Source organism: Diabrotica virgifera, chromosome 10, assembly GCF_917563875.1.
Source record: "Diabrotica virgifera virgifera chromosome 10, PGI_DIABVI_V3a".
In the NCBI taxonomy this organism is placed as follows: Eukaryota; Metazoa; Arthropoda; class Insecta; order Coleoptera; family Chrysomelidae; genus Diabrotica; species Diabrotica virgifera.
The window spans coordinates 6,188,691-6,209,964 of NC_065452.1; the positions used below are offsets into that span (position 1 = coordinate 6,188,691).

A 21,274-nucleotide genomic window follows, 5' to 3' on the forward strand; every position below is an offset into this window, starting at 1 on the left:
AAACTTTTCTCAGAAATGAATAGTTTTAAAGTTATAATCAAAAAACCCATAAAAAAAATCGAATTTTTCCTTCATATTTTGACATTTTGATTATTTAAACAATGTTCCGGACAATTTTGAGTGGGAGGATAACTCAAACATTATTTTTTGAGTTATTTTCAAGCAATTTCTGCAAAAAAATTTGAGTCATCTCTCAACGTCCATCTCAAAGCAGATGCGCCCTGGACTAAGATTATATCCCACAGGAAACCAGATATTCTCGCTACTTTCGTTGCCTGCTGTTTTGTTTCTTGTCACAGATGCCTGTCCCTAGATATTTCCACACTAAAGTATCTACAATACCAATTTTTTTTTTTTTTATTACGACCATATTTTGTGATGACTTAATTTTTTTTTAGTTGTAGTTCTCTATATTTTTGACATTTCTGAAAGATATTCTCGTTATTTTTCACATTTCAACAAATTTTATTGTATATTAAATACTACTGATCACTACAAATCGATTATTATTTATTCAAAGCAATCAAAGAAGAAATAATCTTTTTAAAAATACCCCTAGACTTTTCCGATGTGTGTATATGTTACAGTTCAAGTTGATTATCCAGTTGGAGTTGACTATTCCTAGTTCGAGTCAACTCAAACGGTTGGTTTCAGTAATTGTTGATTATAAATATAAAATGAAGATTTTTATTCAACATTTACTAGTAAAAGTAGACTCCAACTAGTTACAGTATACTCTTCCCAATGCCATTTAGTAAAAGTTGATTCACACAAACAACCGGTTCTATTTAGAAAATAAATGTTACTGGATATTAGTTCAGGAAATGAAGCATTTTGGCTCGCAATTTTTTCGTTTATCATGGATTTACTTGAAATCTTCACAGAAGGTAGGGAATAGCCCAAGGATCATTTTCTATATCATGCCGCTGTACGATGAAACCTTAGAGGTGGTTGCCACCCCATCTCAGGGGGCGGGAATTTTTCATTACATTTTAACCAGGGAAATCGATGGAAAATGCACTTCTAAAAAAATTGTTCCTTACGTTTTCTTCGTAAAACTAATATTTTTCGAGGTATTCGCGGTTGAAAGTAACAGTTTTTCGACAAAAAAATCGACTTTTTAGAGGGTTTTTTGAGAATAACTCAAAAAATTTACGAATAAAAAAACTGTAGCTTTAAAAATTGTATCTTTTAGAAACAGAAACAAAATCCTTTTTTTTATATAATTTTTCTACAACCAATACAAACTGAGATACGGCATGTTAAAGGTGAGCTTTTTTCGTCAAATGCATAATTTGAAATATTCCAAGCCAAATAACGGAAAAACTCTGCATTTTTAGAGAAAAACTTACAGAATATTTTTTTAAGTATAAAATTAGACCTTTCAAAAAAATTTTCTAGCATAAAAATTGAGCGACTTATGATCAAAATAAGGTCGGTACCTACTTTTTTCTACAAAAAAAATCAGTGAAAACTACCCTCCTAATTCAAATTGATCTTCGGCCTTTTGTAATTATTTTTATATATGTATTATCAATACACCCAAGAAGTTTGACCTATTTAAAATTTAGAAAAATTTGAGTTAAAAGAGATAAAATTGGAAATTGGAGATAATTTTTTTTGAAATTTCGTCAAATATCTCTTATTCAAAATAGCTCTTATCTTTTATTCAAAATATCTCCGAAACTATTACGAGATAAAAAAAAATTATAAAGTATGTATTCAATTGTATCTTTTTAATAACTAAAATTAACCTTTGCAAAGATTTTCTTTACAGTGAACATTTAGCGAGGTATAGCTGCTTAAAACCTCTATTTACAAGCAAACAACTCCTTATTCGAGCCCTTTAAACGCATCCTACTTAAAAACTAAGGAATCTTACGGAATTTAATTTACAAAGTCTTTATATATAATTTAGCTCTTATAGCTGTAGCTATAAGATAGCCCACCAGTTATAGAAAAAGACGAAGATGACATCGATCTCGATGAAGATGACTAAAAAACTATTTGTATTTGTATTTGTAAATTCGTATTTTTGTGTAAATAAATGTTTTTGTACATAATTCTACTTTTTTTTCTCTATAGATCTATTAAATTACTTATAAAAATTGCAAGTTATTAAGGGTGCTTTTTAAGGGTGGAAGTATTATATTATATCCTAAAGCATACAGTCATTATTTAACCAATCAAAACCAAATTTTACCCATATTAAGGTTTACAATGTTTTATATAATTTTTGACAATAAGGGGTGGTTTACACCCCTAAAAATAATCAAAGCCCTTGGGAATGATATAGAATATGAAGTACAGGGTGAGATGATCCTAATCCCAAATTTTTATGCAAATCGATGCAAGCCGAAATCATTTTAGAATAAATAATTTTTTTATATATAGCTCCAACAAGGGTGGTTTTAAGAGTTGAAATATTATAATATTATATCCTAAAATATAAAACAATGATGATTTAACCAATAAAAACTAAATGTTGACCATATTAAAGGTTAAAATGTTATTTTATAACTTTTTACAATAATTAGGGGTAGTTATCACCCTTAAAAAATCAAAAGCGTACAACGGCTCAATATAGAGGGTAAAATGAGCCTAATCCCAAATTTTTTGTACAAATCGATGCTGGACGAAAAAATTGCGAGAATTTTCCATTTTTTCAGCTTTATTTCCTGGCCTATATGTTCAAATCATGATAAGTAGTTCAAACGGTCAAAACAAAGAGACGCACAGTCATCAAAAAAGCACGTGAGATTATACTCGTATAATCAACATTTGCTGAATCGATCCAGGAATAGTCAACTCAAACTAGTAAAAGTTGAATTAAATTTTTCAAATCAACTTTTACTGCTCGTTTTAGTTGGAGTTGACTCGAACTAGGAATAGTCAACTCTAACTGAGAATCAACTTTAACTGTACCCAAGGTCCCTATACCATAGGTTGTATGGTAACTTTGACATTGACAAATGAAATATTGTCATCGTGACGTCACCCAGACGATCAATTTTACGAATTGTTTGTAAACATAATAGGATACGTGGTCTGGAGGCTATATTTTGTTATTAAATATCGTTAGTGTTTTAATTTGTGTTTATATCTTGAGATATAATGTATCTATAGATATCATTAAGGTGATACAGTAGCGATCAACAGGTAGCCAAAACGCGTTTCAAGATTGCGGCTGTAATTTTGAATATTTTTTCGAGATATTTGGCACACGTATTTGTAATATAATAAAGAATGGCGGTACAGAGCCCAATTTGAAAAATATATTAATATGTGGAAATTACTCTGTAATTAAATACAATATTAAAAAAACGAGCCTGTACCGCCATTAAGAAGAACAAAAAAATACACTTTCTTCAAATAAACTTTTTTATCAGATGCCTAGATTTTGTGTCATTTTGGAACTACTAATGAAATAAAACATTTTAGTAGTTCCAAAATGACACAAAATCTAGGCATCGGATAAAAAACTTTATTTGAAAAAAGTGTATTTTTTTGTTCTTCTTAATGGCGGTACAGGCTCGTTTTTTTAATATTGTATGTATTTAATTACAGAGTAATTTCCACATATGAATATATTTTTCAAATTGGGCTCTGTACCGCCATTCTTTATTATATTACGAATACGTGTGCCAAATATCTCGAAAAAATATTCAAAATACAGCCGCAATCTTGGAACGCGTTTTCGCTACCTGTTGATCGCTACTGTTTCCTCTTAAGTGTTTTTAGTATAATAACTTAAACCCAAAACTCTTTTACAAGTGTTAAGATACATTTTAATGTGGTTGTATTAAGTACCTACTTACTTACTGGATTTTCTTTCTGCTGTATTGTATAGTAAAGGACATTCTTGTATAGAGACATTACAGTTCTGTAATGTCTCTTGCGGTTCTTCACATCAAGTTTACATCATCTGTGTAGGTTACAATCTGCTTAGACTTATTGAACAATATATCTAATTAAGTCTATAGATAATAGATCTATTATATGTAATTGTTTCATATAAAATTATAACCAATATTGCAGCCATCTGAAGATAGTTTGAATAAACAATTATAAACTAAATGAATATATAAAATGGGGAAAATTCCCTTTATTGCACTGAAATTGTATTTTTTTTATAATTTACTGTTAATGTAAAACTTTACAGGTACCTATTGAATGGAATCATAATGTTTTAATAGTTTTAGATATTATAATCCAGTACCTAACGTAATCAGATGCTCTTATGTTAAACTTAAGGGAAAAACTACTAATTTTGATACATAAATCTTTAGTTGAATCTCTTTTTTACCATGGTTTACATGTTAGGAGGAATTTATAATATGTAATATACTACATGCATTATCCCCAATTCAAAATTATTATATACCTACTCAAAATCATTTAAAAAAGTAAATTGTATTCAACCCATTATTAATATACCTAGGATATTTGAAAGATTTAGTCCCATATATACACAAGAAAGAATCTCCTTCTGCTTTAATTAATAGTAATATTTTTATACTACTGCATACATCTAATATCTACTGCATATATTTCTACTATATCTACTGCATATATTTAATTGCAATTATATTCTATGATTTTTGTAACTCTACAGGTATCTACCACATTTTTTAAAGAATATATGAAATAAATAGTCATTAAAAATCCAAACGTATTTTTTTTAAATATACACATTTTCAATACATTCCTACTTTCCGAGTTCATTTCAATGAGTGAAGTGAATGAATTTGAATGCAGCATTCTGGGTGACGTCACTCCCGCCATTAGATTCTCGGCGCTGATTGGTGGAAAGTTACCATGCAACCTGTCTATTTATGAACCTTGAACTGTACCATAATAATATACTTACTTACCTTTGTATTGTAAGTTCCGTAATTTTATCTTGCAGGTCTTTGCATCTTTCATCTATAAGCGAGTAACTTGGCATTCTTCTAAAACTGCCATATGAGGAAGCATTTAAACTGTTCCTTGGTAAAGCTGCCAAAAAAGTTGTAGTCGTAGTTGTTGGTCCACTTCCATTTTCAGTTGTACGTCTAATCTTATTATCTTTAAAATAATATAAAGTAACCACAAACGCTAGGATCAAAATTAGCAGAACTGCACAACACACTGCTATATAAAAAATATTTGCCGAGTTTGCAAAATGTGGCAAAGTGTCTTTTGAAATGTACGTTGTTGATTTTTCTAATTCCAAACAAATCTTTTTTCGGCGAAATAATAGCGTCGTCACATTTTCTGATGTTACAGTCACATTCAACTTGATGGCTATATCTACCTCTCCTTCTATTACTCCAGAACATGGTAACGATATTTGGAAGGTTTGAACTGTGTTTGGGATTACACCGATATTTGATATGTTAAATGTTGGAAGAGGTAGTGCGTCAGAATTTGAAGTCTCTACTTTGAGTTCATAATGGACCTAAAATATTGTTTTATTTATTAAATTTAAAATGTCTAATTTCTGAAAAGGGGTCATGACAATTTAAGAGTCATAACAGCGATCTAAATTAAATGCTCAGATATGAGTAGATATAGTTTTTCCTTTGAACTTTTTCAGATTTTTTTTTCGTTTTTTATACAGGGTGTTAGTAAATAAGTATGAAAAATTTTACGGGCTAATTCTACATGAAAAATTAATACCAGTTTGCTCCATAAACATATGTCCGCAAATGCTTAGTTTCGGAGATACGGGGTGTTGAAATTTTTATTTCAAACTGCCAATTTATTTATTTCTCTAAGACCAGTTGAGCTATGAAAATGAAATTTGGTGAGTTTTAGGAGGTAGTTATTACGAATTTTTTGACATACAATTTAGAATTTTGTATTCATCATTGGCGCGCCTACGGGAAATGGTCTGAATTATTTTAAAGAAAAAAATAGTACGCCACTGAGATATTTCGAATTAGAAATTATTTTTAAATTCCACGTCTAATTTATGATAAAAAACCTCTCTTGCCTTTTTTTCATATGATGCACCGTTTTTATGCAGAAAAATAAAACATCTGGCGCGTATTTTTCATTTGTTAATACATCATCAAGAACTATCCAATATAATAATACTAAACTAGAACAATAACAGAAAATATTACTAATAAGATTTCAACTAGGTGCAAAGCTGCAAGAAATGTTTAAAATGATCTCCTTTACAGATAACAGAAAAATTTTATATTCATCATCGGCGCGCATACGGGTAATGGTCTGAATTTTTTGAAGAAAAAAATAGTACGCCACTGAGATATGTCAAACTAAAAATCATTTTTGAATTCCTCGTTCAATTTACGATAAAAAATCTTTCTTTCCTTTTTTTCATACGAGGCGCGGTTTTTATACAAAAAAATAAAACATCTTAACGCTTACCAAGTATTTGAGGTAGTTTCCATATGCATAGAAACTAAGTTCAAATACTTTGTAAACGTTAAGATGTTTAATTTTTTTGCATAAAAACGGCGCCGCATATGAAAAAAAGGCAAGAAAGATTTTTTGTCATCAATTGAACGAGGAATTCAAAAATGATTTTTAGTTTGACATATCTCAGTGGCGTACTATTTTTTTCTTCAAAAAATTCAGACCATTACCCGTACGCGCGCCAATGATGAATATAAAATTCTTCTGTTACCTGTAAAGGAGATCATTTGAAACATTTCTTGCAGCTTTGCACCTAGTTGAAATGGTATTAGTAATATTTTCTGTTATTGTTCTAGTTTAGTATTATTATATTGGATAGTTCTTGATGATGTATTAAGAAATGAAAAATACGCGCCAAGATGTTTTATTTTTCTGCATAAAAACGGTGCATCATATGAAAAAAGGCAAGAGAGGTTTTTTATTATAAATTAGACGTGGAATTTAAAAATAATTTCTAATTCGAAATATCTCAGTGGCGTACTATTTTTTTCTTTAAAATAATTCAGACCATTGCCCGTAGGCGCGCCAATGATGAATACAAAATTCTTAATTGTATGTCATAAAATTCGTAATAACTACCTCCTAAAACTCACCAAATTTCATTTTCATAGCTCAACTGTTGTTAGAGCAATAAATAAATTGGCAGTTTGAAATAAAAATTTCAACACCCCGTATCTCCGAAACTAAGCATTTGCGGACATATGTTTATAGAGCAAACTGGCATTAATTTTTCATGTAGAATTAGTCATTAAAATTTTTCATACTTATTTACTAACACCCTGTATAAGAGGCGTGATCAAAATATTCGAAATATCCTAGAAAGTGGGCAAAACCGCCTTCCAGCCTGTTATGCAGGATTCCTCCAGCGTAACCACAATAACATGCGAGAACGCATGCAGGCGTTGTTTGAACACCATCGCCGTCAATACGAGAGGCTACCTGCTAAAACTCCAATACTGCTCAAACTGCTCCAATAAAATCATGGATACAAGGCGGCTCAAACAAGACAACACATATGCGGAAACGAAATTTAAAATAAACGAGAACTTAAGGAAAGTCAAAGAAGATAGTGCGGAAACTCTGACTATTGACCAAAAATGGGGAAAAATTCAACATGTCTTAGTGTCAGTTGGGACAGAAACCCTCCAACCACTTTGAGAAATTATTGAACTTATGGAAGAACGAAGAAAACATAAAACAAAAGACCCGAATAAATACAAAGAAATTCAGAGAAACATCAGAAAGAAAATTCAAGAGGCAAAAGAGAGATGGCTCTCCGACAGATGCAAAGAAATAGAAGACCTGGATAAAAAGTATGACAGCTTTAATTTACACAAAAAAATCAAAGAAATGACAAGTTCTAGGAAAAACACAAGAACGAGTACCCTTAAAAATGATAAAGGGGATATTATTACTGACGTGAAGGAGAGATTGTGTCACTGGACCAATTACATCCAACAACTCTTTAATGATGAAAGAGGAGAACTGTCATTAGAAATCACAGAGGATACCGGACCACCAATATTAGGAGAAGAAGTCATCTATGCCATTAAAACACGAAAGAGGGTAAAGAGGGTATTGATATAATGGTTAATATGATATAATGGTATAATGGTCTTTAATCTAATATATCAGACTGCCACAATCCCCAGACAATGGCTGCAATCGACCTTTGTAGCAATTCCCAAAAGTCAAGTGCAACAACCTGCTCGGATCACAGAACAATATCTTTAATGAGTCACACACTTAAAACATTTTTGAAAATTATACACAGCAGAATTGTTAAAACTCTCGAATATGAAATCAGTGACACACAATTTCGCTTTAGAAATGGTATGAGTACACGAGATGCTTTGTTCGGCTTGAATATGCTGGCCCAGAGATGCATGGAAATGAATCAGGATATGTACTTATGTTTTGTAGACTTTGAAAAGGTATTTGATAAAGTTCAACATAAAAAGCTTGTAGATATATTAAAAAGCAAAAATATTGACAGTCGTGACATGAAAATTATCTCTAATATATATTGGAATCAAACTGCCAAGGTAAGAGTTGACAACCAGGACACCCAAGATATCAAAATACAGAGAGAAGTCCGTCAGGGTTGCGTGCTGTCTCCACTACTTTTCAATGTCTACAGTGAAGCGGTATTTCAAGAAGCGCTCTTAGATTCAATAGAAGGTATATCTCTACAGTGAAGCGGTATTTCAAGAAGCGCTCTTAGATTCAATAGAAGGTATATCTATCAATGGAGAAGTTTTGAACAACTTACGTTTTGCAGACCATACAGTAATAATAACGGATAACAACAATGATTTACAGAACGTAATGCAACGCCTTAATGAACGCTGTCATGACTGTCATGAGTACGGACTGAAGATGAATTTAAAGAAAACTAAATGCATGATAATAACTAAATCAGCACAAGCAAACATCCAATTAACTAATAAAGATACTGTGATTGAGAGTGTGGATTACTACAAATACTCAGGAACATGGATAACATCAAATGTAGACCAAACCAAAAAAATTAAGACACGTATTGAAATACCACGTGCATCATTCATTAAACTTAAAAAGTTTCTTTGTTGTCATAATATAAGGTTAGAACTACGCCTAAGGATGATTCGATGTTACGTGTTCTCTACTCTTCTTTATGGCTTGGAAGCGTGGACGTTGAAACAAGTCCATTTGAATAAGTTGGTCGCCTTTGAATTTTGGTGTTACAGAAAAATCCTACGAATATCAAGGATTCAAAGAATGTCGAACGTGGAAGTAACTAGAAGGATAGGAAATCAACCGGAAATAATACTAACTATCAAAAGACGAAAACTTGAGTACTTGGGACATGTGATGTGAGGGCAAAAATACTCATTATTACAACTTATTATGCAAGGCAAAATCCGAGGAAAGCGAAATGTGGGAAGACGAAGAACATCCTGGCTTAAGAACTTACGGGAATGGTCCGAATGCAGTAGTGCAGAGCTATTTAGAGCGGCAGTCAACAGGGTCCGCATTGCCATGATGATTTCCAACCTTCGATAGAAGATGGAACTTAAATAAGAAAAACACCTGCTAAAAAACACCCTCCACAACTACATGCCGGACCGCCCTGATTGGGACACAAGATCGGCACGGCATTCACTCACAATTCTCACGCATTCTCGCACTTTCTCTCCCCCCGGCTCTTTAAATCACCGCCTTCACGTGCTCTCCCCACCTTCCGTTTTGACTCAGAATTACGCCTAAATATCTTACGCACTTCTTTGGAACCACTGTCTTTTCTGCACATTCGAATGTTATCCCGTCCCTTTTTCTTGGTCCCTTTTGGAGCTATAACCAACAGCAAATTCTAGCCCATGCGCTTTCATCCACTCCTCGACTTGGTTGCATGTACGCTGCGCACCGAAGATATGGTCCTCCCTGTCCCGCGCCACTACCACCATAGCGAGGTTGTCCGTAAATACGAAAGCGGTTACATCCGCTCCGTATTGTTGGCTCAGAACCCCAGCCGTCACGTCAACCACCACTCCTTTTTCTACCACAATTTTCCTCTCTGAGAGATGGTGTTAAAAGCATTCCGGTCGTCAAACAGGAGTAGGATCGCCCACTTCTGGTTAGCTCTCACCCCGCGCATCTCCCGGAAGACTTATATCACCGCATCTACCGTGCTCCTGTTCTCTCTGAAACCGTACTGCCTGGATGATAGATAGCCCACCTGACTCTTCAATGACTGAATGGCTGTGTTCATGATACTATAAATAACAAGATAGAATCTTCCCGTAGCGCAAATACGTCAGAGTTCGCGCATCGCATGACGTAACTGGAGACCGGAATTTAAATTCTTGTTGTTAGCTTATAGTCCAGGCTGTATCGTCGCCCCCGTTAGGTAACATATTACGATTCGATTTTTTGCACAAACTAACTTAAAAAGAGTTCCTTATAACAAATACACAGAGTGCCGGGAGGGCCGCGTTCGGAAACAAATTCAAAAAATCAATTGTTCCACTTCGTATAATTTTTTTAGATTCTTTGGGTCATTATGAGCCAAAAAGGTCTCTTGTAATTTTTCTTTAAAATTGACTGTTGTTGAGTTATACTCATACTCGATTTAAAATTTGAAAAACGCGAAAATGGCCATTTTCAAGACTTTAGTTCGGTTAAAAATTATTATGAAAGTCAAAAAGTGACTGAATTAAAGTTGAAAGTCTCCCTTAAAGGATTCTGAAGAAATTTCGTCATGATTTTATTACTGAGCTGTTATTTTTAATTGTTAAGAATGTATGAGCGCTAAGTAAGGAGGCCGTCAATGTGAGCGCAAGTGAGATGCACCATTAGACGGCCGGAATGGTGCATCTCTTTCGCACTCACTATTGACGGCCGCCTATACGTAGTTAGAGCTCTTTGTTAATAATTAAAAATAACAGCTTACTAATAAAATAATGACAAAAATTTCTTCAGGATCTTGTAGGGTGGACTAACTTTGATTTGGTCACTTTCTAACTTTCATAGTAATAATTTTTAACTAAGTTATTAAGCCTTGGAAATGGCGATTTTCGCGTTTTTCAAACATTAAATCGCGTATAACTCGACAACAATAAATTTTAGAGAAAAATCACAGGAGATCTTTTTTGCTTATAACGACCCAAAAAATCTAAAAAAAAAATGAACGAATTGAAAAATTAATTTATTGAATTTGATTAAAAAAATTGTTTAAACAATTTTCTGACCGCGGCACCTCCCGGCACCCTGTGGATTTGTTATAAGGAACTCTTTTTTAGTAAGTTTGTGCAAAAACCCACATGTTTTTTGTTACCCACATGTCTAAAGAGAAAGGTATTCGATCAGTGCGTCCTCCCAGTCTTGACGTACGGATCAGAAACACTTACCTTAACTAAAGCCTCGGCTACCAAACTAAGAGTCACGCAGAGAAGAATGGAGCGGTCAATGTTAGGAATAACTCTGCGAGACAAAATCAGAAACGAAGAAATCAGGAGAAGAACAAAGGTGACTGACGTCATCGAGAGGATAGCCAGGTTGAAGTGGAGATGGGCAGGACACGTAGCCAGAATGACAGATGGGCGATGGACGAAGAGGTTATTGGAATGGAGGCCAAGAGAAGACAAGAGAAGCGTCGGTCGACCGCCTACAAGATGGACTGACGACTTAAGAAAGGTAAATAAAAACTGGATGAGGGCGGCGCAGGATAGATGGGGTTGGAAACGAGGGGAGGAGGCCTATGTTCAGCAGTGGACTTTTGAGGCTGGATGATGATTGTGCAAAAAAATCGAATCGAAACAATTTACTTAACGGGGCGCCCATACAGCCTGGAATATACAACTGCGAGCAATTCAAACCACGCGAACCATTACGAACTTTGGTCTCCAGTTACGTCACGACTCCCTTCTCTTCGAGATGCGCAATACATTATCTTGTTATTATAGTATCATGACTGTGTTGATTCGCCCTCTTAAAGCCTCTCTTATAATTTACCTATGCATGATAGACGGCAAACAGGTCGATACTTGTCTTCTCACTATGGAAGTAGCATGAGCCTCGAGATTTTCTAATTTGCCGGAAATCGCTGTTCCAAGCAGCGCATTCATGTGTTCACCGCTTCTGGTGGTATCCCATCGAGTCCCGGAGCCTTTCGTGTCTTTTGGGAACTGAACGCTTCGTTGAGATTTTTTACTTTTTCATAAGCTACTGATACCCTGAAAGCTTCTTATTGTATTTGACATATTGACTCTTAATAAGTCAGTAAATTTTCCTTTTCTGGAAGGCGTCTGTTCTACACTGGCCATACTGCAGTCAATGTATATCTTTCAATAATATCGAACCATCTTTAACAATAGTAAGTTCTATAGAAGCTGCATTAGTGTGCTGAAGGTTCGCCGGTAGGTCCCCCATTGGGATCATTGAAAACTCTTTGGGCCAGAAACAGAATCCGCGACCACCACGAATATCGTATGAAGAAATGTAATTAGAGAAGCCATCCCCATGTAGGGATAAAGGCCAAACAGAATGATGCTTTTCTTGGTTTTTCTTACGATTTACAATGGAATTCATAGCAAGACAATTTTACTGTCATGCATTGCTATGATATAACGTGTGGTGTTAGTAAAAGTTAATCAATGAGTTCGTCGTGTTAATTACGCAGGTGGCGTTGGAAGCGGCATCGGCATTGATAATTTACTCCAATGTCAAATCTATAAGTATGCGAGAAAAGGGTTTTTTGTCCAATAGAATCTCAGGGGCTAAAGTTTAATGAGTTTTCCTCCAATGGAAAGCGTCTCAAAAAAACTAACACAAGAGCATTTCCAAACCAATCATATAAGAATTGTATACCTACTTAATAAAAACCTCGTTTTGACTCAGAGCTGTCAATACCTTTAATGACTATTTATTATAGATCTCTTAATAGAGAGACATCGAAGCTCTATTTAACGTTGTCCTTTTATCTCTTTGTCCCTTATTTTGCAATAACTATGCATGCTTATATGTCAAAAGTGGTAAAATAAAGAATCTTTTATTGGTGGACAACGGTTTCGATATCTCTCTATATGTATTTATTAATTTACTTACTGGCTGTCCTGGTGTTAAGCTTTCCCATGTAAAATACAATGAATCAATGTTGGACGGAATAGTAACAACATATTTGAATGCATAATTGTTTATCACGCCCTTTCTTATGTAAAAGAGCTCAGCGTGTAAACCTGAAACAAAAATTATACGTCAATCGTGCGAATATACAGAAAATACAGAGAATAACGCATGTTACTTGATTCAATACGAATATCATTTGATATATTTTTATTTCCAAATATTAGAATTGGTGCCAATATACACTACTCCAAGAAATTAAAGCACCACCTTAGAAATGGGTCATTTTTAATGTCTCGAATTTCCTAAACCTGTTGTCCGATTTAAGTGATTTTTTTAATATGTTATAGCCTTATTCTTTAACAATATTACTGTAATAATATTGTTGCTAGACAGGTAAATTGTCATTGTATACCGGGTGTACCAATAAAACTGTGTTTTTTTCTCAAAGTTCACCACACACTGTGGAATATTCTAGCATTTCTAAAATACTGAACTTAAAACCCAACTATAGCTTCAGAATTTCTTAACACTCTGTTTTTTTTTAATGAATCGCTTATTTTGGATAATAAAAAAGTTAGGTGCTTTAACAACTAGCCATGTTTTTCATCAATAAAGGGTGTGCGACAAACTTTAAGAGGTAATTCTCCATGAAAAATAAATGACAGTTTGCTTTGTAAACGTATGTCCGCAAATGCTTCGTTTCCGAGATACAGGGTGTTAAAATTTTTCTTACAAACTGACGATTTATTTATTGCTTTAAAACCGGTTGATATATTCAAATGAAATTTGGTGGGTTTTAAGAGGTAGTTATTGCGCATTTTTTGACATACAATTAAGAATTTTATATTCACCATTGGCGTGCATACGGATAATGGCGTATGCGCGCCATCAGAGAATATAAAATTCTTAATTGTATGTCAAAAAAGACGCAATAATTACCTCTTAAAACCCACCAAATTTCATTTGCATATCTCAATCGGTTTTAAAGCAATAAATAAATCGTCAGTTTAAAAAAGAATTCTGTACTTATATCGGAAGCATACTGTCCTAAGTCCAATTTTTACGTATTGGACTTATTTATGTAGGTTTGTTTACATTTTTACAATTTATTTAGTGGTATACAGGGTGTTTTATTAATAATTGTCCATATATTAACTGGAGAAACCTTAGCACAAAATACGAAGATTTAACCTAAAACACTTAAATAAAATGTGGTTCATTACTGAGTTACAGTGTGTTTTATCTAAAAATTTAAAAATTATTTTTGCTCAGCATTTTAAAACTATTCGACGTATCCTTTTCGTATTTGGCAGGAAGTATAGGTACTGTACAAACTACTAAATTCTGTTAAGCAAACGTTTTTGTCTATTACCAAAGGCGTACGATGGGGGAAAGTGAATGGTTGACCCTTTCCAAATTCTACGCCACTGGCGAAATTGCTATTTTAGTTCAATTTTTGGATACTTTCTATGAAAATAATATACTCTTCATTCGTAACGATAAAGTCATTAGTTTTCGAGATATTTGAAGTTTCGAGATATTTTGATTAATGTATTGTGTATTTTTAGTTTTAAATATCTCGAAAACTAATCATTTTGTCGTTACGAATGAGGAGTATATTATTTGCATAACAAGTATTGAAAAATTAAAAAATTACACTAAAATAGCAATTTCGTCAGTGGCGTAGAATTTGGGAAGGGTCAACCAGCCACTATCCCCTGTCGTACGCCTCTGGTAGTAGTTAAAAACGTTTATTTATCTTCATTTATTAGGGTGTACAGTACCTACACTTTCTTCCAAGTATGATAATGTTACGCCAAATAGTTTTAAAGTACTGGGTACAAATAACTGTGCCGTTTCATATTTAACTTCAAATATCTCGAAAACTAATGACTTTATCGTTACCAACGAGGAGTATATTATTTACGTAGATCTGGTATCTAGAAACGTATCATAATTTAGTAGGGTGTATAGTAGTCGCACTTTTTGCCAAATATGAAAAGGATACGTCGAATAGTTTTAAAATGCTGAGCAAACATATTTTTTAAATTTTTAGATAAAACACCCCGTAACTCAGTAAGGAACCACATTTTATTTAAGTGTTTTGGGTTAAATCTTCGTATTTTGTTCTAAGGTTTCTCCAGTGACTATATGGACAATTATTAATGAAACACCCTGTATAATACTAAGTCCATTTTAAATATAAAAAGAAAATAGTTAAAATAACATTGTCTTAAGTATGCACCTCCTTACAGGCATACAGTGTGTCTGCATAACTTGGAACCATATTTGAAACTTTTTTAATATCAATTTTACGAAAAAAAGTTATTCTTTATAAAATAAATATAAAATTTTATTTATAAATTGCTTAGAAAAAACTTATTCATTATTTACAAACAAAATGCACCACAACTATAAAAAAAATTATATGTAACCTAATTATTTAAAAACGATATAGCCTCATTATTATTACAGAAGAAATTTATGCACCTTAATTTAAGCTGTCGATTCTTCTTCTTTAACAAATTCGCGGACATATCTTGACACAGTCATGTCAGTTTTTCAGTATTCATTTGTAAGTTTGTATAATTATTTTTAAATAAAAGTTTTTGGCACGTATTTCTTACTTACAATAAACCTTGAAATCCCATATAAGGGCACGCCAATCGTCGATAAAAATTACAAGAAAAAACAAAGTATTTTTTGATAATTTTATAAAAAATTAAACGGGTGCCTGTTTTCGTGCCAGTGTGTGTATATACTCGATGCTCTGTTGGTAATTAAAACACAAAATAAAATTGACAATTTTAATTAATGAGTCCAAAGCACCTCAGGCACCGATCTATTTCTATAAAGAAATATAAACACCATTACCAACTAGAGCACCCAAACATATACAACTAACAACAGAGATAATGGTGAAAGATTTTATTGGAATTCTTAAAAATAAAACAAATAATATTCTAGGTAAACGGATCAATCCCGTGTCTGGTGGAATTCGGAATTCATGGTAATTTTTTATAACGAAACAAACACATTAGTTAAACACGAATCATGTTTTCGAATCGACTTTAGTTTTAGATAGAGAAATTAAGAATATTAACCCGGTCTATATAGACATTTGAAATAACAAAAATTGCCGGAGAGCCAAATTTTGGTGGAGAGCTAGGGTATACCATAACAACTAAAGTATTAAAAGTCCCCATCGATCCCATGTGTGCAACAAAAGTTATTCGGGGTCAAAGGTCAAAATTTGAGATTTTTTCGAAAACGATAAGTTTTATCAAAAAGGAACCTTTAACCAAAGTTGTAGATCTTAAAATTCTCTACAAAAATAGTCCTTACTATTTTTTTCCTAACAGTTGCCATTCCTGAGATATCGCGATTCTAAGAGTCACATTATACACGATTTGCACACGTTTCCACACCACCTTTGAGGTAGTGTACTCGGCGCGTTTTTTTTTTACCTTGGTTTCCCCTGTAGGCCTACTCCACTAACTGTTTTGACAATTTTAGGATAATTTAAGGAAACAATACCGGTCAAGTTGTAGATATTACTTTATTATTGATATTATTAGGTTAACTATTGTTTTGATTTCTTACTTCAAATTATGCCCGGGGCCCCGTCCAAGGGGGGCCCCTGTGGAGCCCTCGTTTGATTGGCCGTGCATAGATTTTAATGAGGAAAATAAAAATATGTATTTTAAAAGCCGATCCCAACGAAATAGTTTCAAATGACACAATTTTAAAAAGACCTTACAGATGCACCCTAGACCTCAACATAAAGTTGAGGGGGCTAAGCTGGGGCCCCCGAGACCATAACATAAAAATTTAAATTATCACTTAAGAAATTAGTTATTTTGGCATAATAAAACCTAAAATGCCATTGGAAGAGGAGGCCTGGGCTAAGCTGGGGCCCCCGAGACTTTTCGTAAAGATATAAAGTATTACTGAGAAAATTAGTCATTTTGACGAAATAAAAACTAAAATGCAACCGGAATATTGGCCATTTCATTTTCTTCCTTGTTTATATCATTTCATTATCCCATATAAATATCTATTTTCATATTACAAACCAATATTCAGTGAATTAAAGCTAGCCCGAATACAGTGGAACCTCGATTATCCGTCTCTCCATTAACCATCACCTCTGTTAACCGTCAGGGTCCGTACATAAGTTGTATTGACTACATAAGCAAAAATTGGGTCATCAATTCAGTTTGTTTGAGCATTGAGATAAGCAAAACGAAATTCGCTGAAATGTACAGTCTGGTAACAAATGAAGTTATGGCTGAATGGCTGTTTTGTTTTTATTGGCCGAAGATGACATAAACGAATTGTTAATTTGTGATAAGGACGCAAACGGCTATCGATTGCTGACAGATGATGAAATCATTGAAATGGCAAAAGAGACGGACGAAACAGTTTCAGAAGCTGAAAATGTCGATGATGTTATTGCAACTGACAAAGATTTGCGTAAAGAAGCTAGAGAAGCTGCATCGCACATGCAACAAATTATCGAGTAGTATTCTTGACAAGAAGAAGCCAATAAAGTAGATTGCATGATCTTACGAGGATTGAGAAAAATGTGAAGCATCAGTAAAACAAACAAAGATTTCAAAATATTTTAAACCAAATTGATTCGATGGACGAACAAAAATTCCTCATCTTGTAAAACAAAACATACATGTAAATAAAATTTGAGAGTTGTACTATCAATTTTCAATTTTTTTAAATGTTCTGTTAACCGTCTTTTCGATTATCCGTCATACCCTTGGTCCGGTGCCTTGACGGATAATCGAGGTTTCACTGTACTCACTTGAGACTTAATGTCTCTCTGTCCATTTGATTTGTTCTTCTGAGCTAAGCCACTCTTCATTAGTATCTTAAATCACTTCTCTTCCAGTTTTTTAATAGTTCCTCAGTTCTTCCTCTTCAAACCAATACCCAGAGTATTGAGGTTTCAATTGTCTTAACCAATTTACCCCAGGCCACATGTACGTGAAAGGAACCACATTGTAGCCGAAAAATGTAATTAACATTATAGTATGTATATTTTTTTATGAAAACAGAAAAGATGGTATGTACTTGCAAAATTATTTAGCTTAAAATAAGGTGATTTCAAATTTTTTTGTGTTGGTCAGCTAAAATAGCAATATGTAGGTACAAGAAACTTCAGTCATGGAATGCATTAAAATGAGTTTTCAAGGGGTTAAATATCAAACATTTTTCCGGTCCCCCCATTCCGCTGGGGGATAATCCCCAGGCCCCATGGTAGGGGCCCCCAGATCACGTTTGCCCCGGGGCCCCCAATATCGTAGTTATGGCCCTGGCAATATGTCGACTCTGCCAAGCCAAAACGGCATAAACGCCAAAAACCACTTTTTAGTTAGCTGCACTAAAAAATAGGATTTTAATTTCCGCACCAGACAGTCAACGTGGAATAACCGCAGAAAAAGTGAAATAGGTGTAATATAGGTTTAAAATTTTTATAAACGCCAGTCTAGTCACGCACGTGAACACCGACGTGAACACCGATTGACATAATCGCCAGTGCCCGTAAGATTATCATTGTGTACATTTCGGTCCAGTAATAATAGTAAAGGTATGTATTTTTACAATTTTTATGGATAAGTAACATGGTATTATCTACCTTTGCAATATTTTTAATTTGTATTGATTTTTGAAGCGTAAACAAACTGAATTTCTTTAAAAACTATGAGGCGTTTATGCCAAAACCACATATTTACATAGTGGTTGACACAAGTGCCATTCCTCAATGGTATTCTTATGCAGGTTTCTTATTTAAAAATTGCGCAAATAAAAAGTTTATTTTAAAATATTCTATTGTAACTTTGTACTAGTGTGATGAACAATTCATTTTGTATTACAGCATAGAGTTCAAATCAATTTTATATAGCTAAAAATGGCAATCGATTTTTGGCGTTTATGCCATTTTTTTGTTGCACATGAATAGCAGAAGTAAAAAAATAATGACCTTACTAAATGAAAATAAAACATATACCGAATCAGTACAAAATGATATACTGACTGACAATAATCCCCCTATATTTCCCTTAGAGGTTTATGACATTTATAATGCCAACATTGCAATGACATTATCATCTTTGAGGAACCACCAGACGTTGCAGTAGAAGAAGAAATATTTAGTCACGATCTCACATCATGTTTCAACTTAGCAGCAGATAATGGTTTGGATGACGGTATAAGTAGTGATCAAAATAAGGAAAATACAAGCAATCAAATCAATACGCATGTTGAACCAAATATTGACAGTGATTATGAATTAGAGTCCACTACTTATTATTAGATATCCACTTTTAAGTATTTCATATTTACTTTTTTAAGTATTTCATCCTAGCACCAAAACATGTTTAAAGAATTTAAGGTTTTGTTTTTAACTTAGAATGTATTTTTGATTAATAAAAAATAAACCCTATCAAAAATCTTCCTAATTTCATCATTTTTCTTGTTGGCATAAACGACAATTTTTGATTTTCGTTTCTTTTTTCATTAATGGCATATATCCCTTTTAAGCGACATATTGACTAACCTTACAACGATGTGATCGACACAAACGCCAGAAGTAAGTTTGGCATATTCACCAATGTTATATCTTGATTGGACATAAGCGCCATTTTATAGTTTTTAATTTATTTCAGACAGTATTTTCAGCCACATTAATGTTCACAATATATTAAAATTTGAAAAAAAAAATCACCAATTTTTTTGAATCACTGTGCAGATAAGCAGAATAGGGCTTTTCATCGATTGTCATTTGTTTCGAGCTTCTGTCATGTGTCACATAATATTATTATATCTACGTCATACGTCTTTGGTTTCTATCATTGGTATATACCAATAACGTATGACGTAGATATATTAACATTATGTGACACATGACAGAAGCTCGAAACAAATGACTGTGAATGAAAAGCCCTATTGGTAAAAATAAAAATAATCAGTTTTTTGTGTTTCCTGAAAAATCAAGTTAATGTCGTTTATGCCGTTTTGGCTTGACAGCGTCGATGTATATTTATTGTACAATAACATAGTGGGGAACGTTATTTAATCATCCCCTGTGGGAGTTTTTTGTCAGTTCTTCTATCAGGCGCGACCCCTTGCGCTATTTAATCATTATTATTTAGTATTTAGTTTACAGTATTTTTGTTATTATATTATATTTGTAAAAATGGTGATATCCCATGAATAAATAAATATGTAAGTTATTATTGGAGAAACATAAACAAAGCTGTATTATTTCTCAGCACCTAATTTATAGGTTAAGTATTAACAAATTAAATAAATATAAACACCTTCAAAAAAATATAAACAAAACAACAACCATGGTATTTCCTACCAAAATAAAATAGGTAAAAGGGTGGCATAAAAATGTTTTTTGCGAAAAATTGCTTAAAGAATAATAATACATAATATTATGAGTAATAAGGACCCTCATCTCTTTTGATTGACAGTTAATGTGGCGTTAATTTTTCCTGGGGGTTGCTCGAGGTTAATAACTCTACCCTAGATAACACTTTGGTCGATCCAAGCACACATGCGCAATTTTATATGGTTTCTATTTATAAACATTTAAAAAGAAAAAATAATTACTCACCAAAAAGTCTTTGAACTTCAGGAAGACTTAAATATAAATTTAAATAGCCACTGACCCCACAAAAATAAACAGTTGACAGTAAAATAACATTGTTTAGAGTACAACTCTTCATTTTGAACTAATTTAGGTCCTACATTTTAAAAAAATTATTATTTGTGACCATTTTTACACCTTATCGAACAACGGCACATCGTGTTTATTCTGTGCGTGTCTGTGTTAACTTCTTCCTTCTTCCCATTCTTTGGGTTTGTATGTTTTGCTTTTCGCTTTGCTAACGCCAAACAAGCAAAGCACAACGCCCCAGGGTTGCCAGATGAAATTTCAGAATATCCCTAGACGGGAGCTTCAATTTCCCCTAGAAATCCCTAAATCGTATTAATGTCACCTAAAAAAGAAGAAATTGACAGATGACAGCTGTCAATTTAATTTATAACCTATTAAACACTGTTTAATCCACTTTAATCATTGATTAGGTAATGTTTTAATGTTTACTTAGGAATATTTATGTCAGGGAACAATAAATAATGACAATAATAATAATATTTGAACAAAAAGATATTTAATAACAACAAAAAATGGCGCTAGCACAGTCTAATAAATCCC

General features: G+C 33.2%; 1 protein-coding gene across 1 annotated transcript in view; it reads right to left on the reverse strand.

Moving 5' to 3' along the window:
* Positions 1 to 20,967, reverse strand: part of LOC114333959 (tyrosine-protein kinase Dnt) — a 67,189-nt gene extending 46,222 nt beyond the window's left edge. The window contains exons 1-3 of the mRNA XM_028283959.2: positions 20,672 to 20,967; positions 13,012 to 13,142; positions 4,875 to 5,440 (exon numbers count right to left, since the gene is read on the reverse strand). Coding sequence (XP_028139760.1) covers positions 4,875 to 5,440; positions 13,012 to 13,142; positions 20,672 to 20,783 — 809 coding nt within the window. The 5' untranslated portion in view covers positions 20,784 to 20,967. The remainder of the gene's footprint in view (positions 1 to 4,874; positions 5,441 to 13,011; positions 13,143 to 20,671) is intronic.
* Positions 20,968 to 21,274: the final 307 nt, after the last annotated feature.